This window comes from Macrosteles quadrilineatus, unplaced genomic scaffold (genome assembly GCF_028750875.1).
Source record: "Macrosteles quadrilineatus isolate MER2022 unplaced genomic scaffold, UCM_ALF_1.0 Scaffold_3__2_contigs__length_128488019, whole genome shotgun sequence".
Taxonomy (NCBI): Eukaryota; Metazoa; Arthropoda; class Insecta; order Hemiptera; family Cicadellidae; genus Macrosteles; species Macrosteles quadrilineatus.
Genome location: NW_026542596.1, coordinates 68,817,342 through 68,825,940, shown reverse-complemented (window position 1 = coordinate 68,825,940; position 8,599 = coordinate 68,817,342). Strand labels below are relative to the sequence as shown.

The window sequence follows — 8,599 nt, the reverse complement described above, 5'->3', positions numbered from 1 at the left end:
AGATGCATAGTTGTATAAACTAGGCAATTGAGATTTATAAGATGGTGTACTTGTAAGATTTATAAGATGGTGTACTTGTAAGATGATACATTGTATCATCTTTTACTTAAAAAGGAAACTATACAGTACTACACGATGCATAATATCACCACAAAATATATTAACTAAAAATGATATTATTACAATGTTTAATATTCCAAATTCCTTCCACCAGATAAAATTTATATCTCTGAAAGAGCTGTGGATAATGAATTATTCAAAGCAACATAAAGCTTAATGAAATATTCATTGCTTTTAACTATTTCCATTAATTAACTTTTCATAACTTTATTGTTTTAACAATGTTTATTGTGAACATTAGAACAGTTCGAACACATATTCGATTTATTGTAAATATATTCAATTTATTGTAAATACAACTATATTTATTGTAAATATGTTTAATTTATTGTAATCAAACACTGAGTTGCTTGGATGGAATTTAAATGTTATTGAAGTACTAAAGAAATATTTTAAGTCTCCTCATACTTATCACAAAGTTGATTAGTTTAATACATTTCGCTTCATATTGAAGAAACAATCAATTGATTAAGAATGCATGTAAATATGATAGGTTTCTATAGCATATCTGCAATTATAAGGTTAGGTTGTGTTGTTACGTATCTTATAAATAATATTAATGGAGGGTGGCAATAACCATTGAAACCGATTAAGGTATTAAAATCAACACATTTCTGCGGATAAGAGCTCCTTTTAGCACTTGCAAATTGGAAGGTTTATGAAACATTGCAAAGTGTAAACAAACAAATTAAATGATATAGATACAAAAATTTTACTCACAAACATAAATATTTCAAATCCAACAAAAAACTATACATTTAGTTTTCAACCTTATTTTAAAATTAATTATTTTTTATATTTTGGAATAAAAACTAACTACCACGACCACAACTGGTTCAAAATATTTTTTAAAAGTCGTCTGCACCAATTTTAGTAGTTTAACGCCAGCAGTCCTACTGCAGTGTTTACTGCGTTTGCATAGTACATGCATTTTTGCATTGTTGTGAAATATTATATTTCGTACCTAGGGCCGAAAATGAGGTTTTGCCGGCTCGAGATAGTTTTTAAGTTCGAGACGAAGTCGAGTCCTAGTCTATACCAGGGAGTCAATTGGTTGGTTAAAAAATAACACTTTTTCAATCTGGACAATTTTACATCTTCCAATTTATTTAACTGTCCTTATTGAAAGAGGGAATTTTTGATAATGGACCACCGTTTTTCAGCAAAGCTCCTGGTGCTTGTAAAGCAGCACTTGCCGCACCTAAAGCTTCTCCAGCGGCTGCCTTAGTCTTTTCTGTCGCTCCTGCAAGTCCTGTATCAGCAGCCTCTTTCATTCCCCCAAGCACTGTACTGGTAGCCTTTTTGGTATCTTCTACTGCTGCCTTAGTAGTTTCAACTCCATTTTTGGCAACATCCAAGGTAGCTTGTCCAACTTGACTTCCTACCTTTGTTATTTCTTTTACTCCCTCGACAGCTCCTGAAGCTACCGTACTCGCTGCGGCTACTCCTGCTTGAACACCCGTCCCGACCACCATAATGGGCACTCCCAACACTTTGGAAGCGACCTTGCCCACGCCGAGCTTGGTGAGGTGAAATACCACAAATTGTCCGTAGCTGTAATTCCGTCTTTCTTGACATTTGATTTTCTTAGTTTCCAAGCACTCATTTCGGCGTTTCTTCCCAAGTACAACCCAGCAAAATCGATAGCAGTCAAAATGCAGACTGTAAAAGTTTGTTAGGTAGTACTTTTCAAGGTTCAAAGGAGCTGTGACGAGATTCGTCGTAGTTTTCACTATAGCTTGTACACCATCACCTGGCGCCACCACGTGTGATACAAGAACACACGAAACCAACAGGAGAATCTGCAAGTATAACATATAAGTGGTTTCTTATCTTAAAGTGGCTATCTAACACAAAAGTGTAGACAGTCTTAGAACAAAAATATACATTCAAATCTAGGTCTTAGGGAGACGATCGCGCTGATTATTTAGCGGTGAAGTGGTCGACGTTTCGGATGCGTGCACCAACCATCTTCAGGGAAAATTAAAATTCAACAGTTTTATTTGTACGATTGATCTGTTGAGTTGGAGTTTGCCTCGAAAATGAATTCCTGCTTTCGGTCGGAAATTTTATCACTTTATTCGCCAAATCAGCGAAACGACAATCTCCCGATTACAACGATTCTTCTTCTTTGGCTTTCTATAAAAAAAACTATTGCTCTATGCCTACCATTCTTAAGAGAGATTAAACAGCCATTGTTTATTTGACACCTACTTTAGTATTCAAAGTCAATGTCTCGCCGTCAACCATAATTAATTGAAAATATACCCCCAGTGCAGCAAACCTACAGACTAAGTAACTATTTTTTTCTATTAAATTTTGAATAAAATGTTAGAAAAAAGTCATATTCCCCATTTAAATAATGCCAGTTTAATGAGGACTTAGGTTTGCTGCTACGGTGAAGGGGTGAATTGTTTGTTATGTCAAATATTAATACTATAGGATAAAATAAACAAATTGACTAAATTCAATCAAATTATTTCCATAAACAAGCAAACTACTACACTTTACCTTTTCTACGTAAGAGTAACATGGGAAATTTTAGTGTACAGTATTTTGGAATTCTTTCCGTAACCTTTAATTGCACAACAATACTTCAATAGCCTATACAATATTGTTGGTTTCTTTAAGCTGTACAGCTTAAAGAACGATGACTGTAATGAAAATTGTGCATTGTTTTAAGGTCAAAGATTTGAAAAAATTATTTTTGAAATGCCTTAACGCCCTCTTCCCATGACCTGAACTCTTGCTGGTTCACGAACCCATTCAAGTTTATCCAACTCAACGATCACATAAGACCAAACCAACTCTACAAATTCATTGCCAAATTTCATCAAAGTATACCAGCATACACATGAACTAACTGCAGCCAATTATGATTTTAAAACAATACATTTGAATGAGCCATTCGAGTAAAGGTCTAGTATGTTATATTTAGATGGCATGTATTATTGTCTATTTCATTGATTTTTTAAAAATTATAAACTTTATCAATCAACATGATTTTGTGTTTAAACTATTAGCCTACTTATTTAGATTTTATTACATCGTAAATATGATAACAACTTAGCAAGTATAAAATTGAACCTTACATCACAAAATGTTTCAAAACTAAAATGTACACCGTTATGTAAAATCACTCACCGGCCCAAAGCTCGAATCCATGATATTCTCAGACACGTAGTATAAACTGAAAGTTAAACTCCCAACTCCAGCTGCCAATCCATCTGTACGTATACGTCATGTCAAAATTTAATTACCCTCACTTATCTCTAATGCATAACTTTGCCTCATAACCACAAAGTGAACATGTTAGATGAGCGTTAGTATAAATACATGCACAACTTTGAGAAATGAATGCATAAAACCTGAAAAACTAAGATTGAGATACATAGACAAGACAAAAATAGCACGGAACTAACATATTCCTCAATCAATAACATGACTAAATTTAAAGTTTCTAGGTTATCACTTTACACGGATTTTACTTTAGAATACTATTTAAAAAGAAGTATCTTTTATAGTTCCTTGCTTCATAACAATTATGTTATCAAATAAAAATAATAATACCCCCGCCACAGCAAACCTGCCGACTAAGCGAATTTCCATTTGTCTGAATTTATTTTCAATTAAATCTATTTAAATAACATTCGGTTTATAAAATAAATAAATTTGCCAAGTTTGATCAAAATATATCCATAAACAAGCAAACTACAACATTTTACAATATTCTCCATAAGAATAACATGGCAATTTTAAATTTAAAATTGTATACATGTTCTCCGTTACCAATAATACAAATAAAAAAACACACACACTTTTATAAACTAAATTATTTGTTTTTAAGCTCTTGAATAAGGCCTAGAGGGAAATTGGGAAATTTTTTGTTTTTAAGGTTAAAAATGAGAAAACCCCCCTTTTTACCACATAAAACCTCCCGTAAAACCCCGTTCTCATGGTTCGAAAATGCTGGTTCGCGAACTCATTCAATTTTATCCCTCCTTACATCTTTTAACCAAATTTCATCAAAATCAGAAACAAATTACTAAAGCTATCGCGTTCACGGACATGTATAAATTTCGAATGAGTGGTGTTTTTGTCCTCTGGGGACATCAAAATGAAATGGATGGACGTATAACACTAGAAGACTATTCAAATCGTCGAAAGCACACCAAAGAAAATATATTGTGAATCCTTATTCGTAAAATTCATTTGGTGTTTATTACACTTTTGCCTAGTTCTTAAAATGTATTTCATCGACATGCAAGCTTCATTTTATCATTACATGTTTGTTTAACCCTCACCCAGTTTCTAGCATTATCTTCATTTTGCTATTAATATAAAATCTGTTATGTAAGCCATAACCAGCAAACTAAACTTTTCTGATCTGCTTTATTTATGCAAAGTTCTTTCAAAGTAAACAGAAAATAACCAAGTTCAGAGTGACTTAATAATATTGAGCCTTTGTTGTTCTTGATGAATTCACTACAAGTTTTCTGGAAGAAAAAACAACTGCATTACAATTATTTATTTTACACATTTGTTTCTATTCTTAACACATCTAAGTTTCAAAATTTATATATTTTAAAGTAAATATCAGTATATACAAAAATAACATTCAAGTTGATTCACACTCATAACTATATTTAACTTTAAGTAATAAATTGTCTATCAGGTTTCGATGAAAATAATGTGATGCGAACTTTTTCTTTGAGTAAGCAGGTTTTAGGTATGAATAAACGATATCTAATGCCTCTCTGTTTAAACACTCGGAATGGTCATGAGAATCAATTCATGTGAATCAATTAGTTCTAGGATATCGTCTAGTTGGTTCTATTGCAGATACTGTATAAACGATAAGTAGGGTTAGTGGATCATCGATGTATTGCCTCCATGAATCCAAGTAACATTTCAATACAAATAAAACACATTCGAAAGGTGTATTAGAGGTGGCTGTGATATTACGCATATGATATTACTTCACAATGGTATTTTTTGAATTAACATAACCATGTTCTGTAATAGTATAAATATATAAACGTCTATAATAGAATGGACATTTCTATCAATAGTCAAATAATATACATACCTACTTGGTTGATTTTAGGTTTACAATTAACACAATTTGTTTACTTTATTTTACCATACACATTAACTGCTCCTGGACCTACTTAACCAGCTGTGTAACTTTACAAATTATAAAATGAACAATTCTGTAACAAAATAACCCACTCAAAATAATATCGGACGTAAAAGTAAATCGTGTGTATGACAAATGGTTTTGGTTTATCAACCAAATAATAAATTAATAGTTCACAACTACAAATTAAACCAAATTCAAGGATTTCCCGTATTGAATATCTTTGGGCGATTGGTTATTTACATTAATTGAGATATTGCGAGAATAGATTTAACTAACGAAAATGTATGAATATAAATATAAAGAAGGCTGTAAGCTGCTAAACAGCTACTGTTGATACATATTTATAAGCTTCTAGGAAACAGAGAATATGCAAACGACAGCCCTAACAAGACAAAGGAACCAACATATTGTACAATGTGTTCCTCCATCTTGGCTAAATGTCTTAAACTCTAAACTCGAGTTTAAGTCGTACTTTGTTATGTCGTAATCGAAAAGTCTTTTGGAAAATTGTAAAATAATGTGATTATTTAATAAAATCTTGTTATAGTACTACATCTACAAAATTATATGCTAAATGAAGTTTGCTTCTGTAATATACCTTTTTATGTTAATTTATGTAGACTGGACAAAATACGTGTGTACTTTATCGAAGTAAGCAGCTTGAAAAAATCTTCATGTTCTTATCCAGTGCTCGTTTATGGTCAATGGGTTTCCTTCAAACCCAAAATAAAGGATAAAAATGTATTGTTCTTTAAATAATGTTATTTTATTTTGTTGGTAACAACGCCAAAGCTGTAACATAAATTAATGCAGTTTTATTAGTTTTTACAAAAAAAAAACTAATTTATAAATAACTATTTCAATGAAGAATAATCTATATTTGATTGATAATGTAAAGCTAGTTAAAGGTTATATAATCAGCATTGTAAACATTTGTATTAACAGCAAAACCTCAATACCGTAATGATTAGGTTACAAGTCTCATTAATTTATAACGTAATTTATTACTATTGTAGAAGGAAAGCAAAAGAAACATTTCGTATCTGGTCTTTTGCCAATTACTGTATTAACGATCTGTAACGACTGGATATATAATCGCCTTAGTATGAAACAGGAAGTAAAAATGTAATAAGTGTTCATGAGTTGATTTCAACCATATAATTATTGTTATTCCAAAAATGTCGTATGGTTATAAATATCTTGTAATTGAACAAATCATCATAACGTTGTGTATTTACTTAAGTGCCAAGGTAACATTATAGGTAAGGCCAGAAAATATGTTTTTACTAATAGCTTTAAATATTAGTGTTCTATAATAACTTTATATTAGGTATAACATATGCATATTTTAAATTATTAATTAATCTTTAATTACGTTATTTTACATTTCAAACAAAGGCCATCCAATTGTATTTTAGGCCAAATCCTTTAGCCGTCTCTAAAACCAAACTCCTTTTCCCTTTCAGTTCTCTGGATGCAACAAGTGTTCTTTGGTCTTAATATTTTTTTTGTTTTCGTTTATGTTTTTTGCTGAGTATATAACTGTAGGATACGATAACGCAGGATTGAGAAATAGTGTGACTTATTTCTTCATATTTCGTATTTTTAAACATTTTACAAATTCTACTATTTGAATTTTTGTGGAATTTCAAATTATTTTCATGTTAAACATTTGTATAACTGTTGCCAATTACTGTCAATTGGAAAAAAGGAAAACACAGTTATATATTATCTTTGCTGAAATCCCAATTGTACTATCCAATGTAATGTAGTCAGAAATTGTTGCGACATTTGACCACATACGCTGGTCGGAAATGATAAAGAAGTAACCATTGGAATGCCCTAGTAATCTTGTTCTTGTTTAACCCAAGGTTTAACAATTTCATCAAATCTCGTTTTCTCATTTTCGTTTTAGTATTTTTACTTTTATAAGGAACCCTATTGATTTTTATAATGTAATAGAAAACTTTGTAAACTACATTACTATATTTTAGTCCTTTCTATAATAAATCCATCTCTAAAAGCACCAGTCTTTAACGAGGGAATTTGCATAATTTTACGGTTTACAAAAGTCATTAACAGCAAAACCTCATTACCGTAATGTCGTTTAGGTTCCAAGTCTGATTAATTTATAACGTTAATGACTCTTGTAGTCAACGTAATTGAGTTTTAGAATACCAAAAATTATACATTTTTCTTATATTTACAGTAAATTTAGTGATTGCAGCAGTACAATCCTCATAGTTATTCTTCCAAATGCCATCAATCTTATCTAAATGGAGCTGTCCGTTGAAATAAAAAATTAATAAATGCCATTCTGTCCTATCCAGGCTTTGAGTTAGGAGATTTGTAGCTTCGAAATTACCTGTGACAATGAAATTAATCATTAAAAGGTTATCAAAAAGGTGGGAATTTAGTATAGCTTCTACGAAACCCCCTAAGGATGTTTTTCACGACTGTGCACATTAGAAATAGTCTTAGAGTTTGTATCTTATCATGTTTTATAGCTTGGTCAAAGTTCCATCGTGGGGGTGAAAACTGTCATACCAGATAAATTCGTATTTCAATCGCAATAAGATTTTTACTGTGCTGGTTGTAAAAGAAAAATACCCCCGCCACAGCATAACTAATTTTATTAAACTCACACTTATAATGAAAGTAGAATTTATTTGTATTAAAACATTTTACTAGATCAGAGCACATATCTATATATCTAATTCCGTAAGCCCAAAATTTTACAATGAAATTGTGAGCGAACGGGAGGACGTAGAAAGCTGGAAGAGGTCTCATTTTAAAGGTCTTGGCATGAAATTTTGGGGAAAAATATTAGTTTTTCTTAATTATGCACCAAACGGTTGTTACAGAATAAAATAATTCACATTTAAATAACTTGGGAATCTAGGTCATGTCTGCTTTGTTTACTTTAAAACATGTGGTTTAACTTTATTTAAAGCATATGATATGTAATATGTACTGTAATATGCATACTATTATAAAGTTGAAATAGACATTTTCCCAATTTTAAGGGTCTGGATTATTTAATGGAGTACGATTGGTTGTGTTAGGTATGTCTGAACAAAGTGTAAAGTTAGAAGTGATTACTGGAGTAGGCAAAAGGGACTTATTTTTCAATGCCGAAAATAAAACTAATATCTATAGATCCTGATATGCCATTTAAGTTTACAAGTATTCAATTCCCATTGCGATTAGCTTTCAATATTACTTATTATTAAAGCAAAGGACAAGGCCGAACCTTAACAAAAGTTGGCATTTATTTGAAGAAAAAAAAACAGTGTTTACTTATGGTCAACTTTATGTTGCTTTTAGCCAGGTAAA

At 31.3% G+C, this 8,599-nt stretch overlaps 1 protein-coding gene across 1 annotated transcript; it reads right to left on the bottom strand.

Moving 5' to 3' along the window:
• Positions 1-953: 953 nt before the first annotated feature.
• LOC128990544 (uncharacterized) lies at positions 954-3,337 on the bottom strand. The gene is made up of 2 exons (XM_054412953.1): positions 3,265-3,337; positions 954-1,922 (listed from the first exon to the last, which is right to left on the bottom strand). The coding sequence occupies exons 1-2, from the start codon at positions 3,283-3,285 to the stop codon at positions 1,230-1,232; spliced, it is 714 nt and encodes a 237-aa protein (XP_054268928.1). The 5' UTR covers positions 3,286-3,337; the 3' UTR covers positions 954-1,229.
• Positions 3,338-8,599: the final 5,262 nt, after the last annotated feature.

Bases quoted from the DNA above. Each gene is read 5' to 3' on its own strand.
- LOC128990544 (XM_054412953.1), bottom strand. From the start codon at position 3,285: ATGGATTCGAGCTTTGGGCCG. The intron at 1,923-3,264 runs GTGAGTGATTTT...TTATACTTGCAG, and splicing joins TGGATTCGAGCTTTGGGCCG to ATTCTCCTGTTGGTTTCGTG.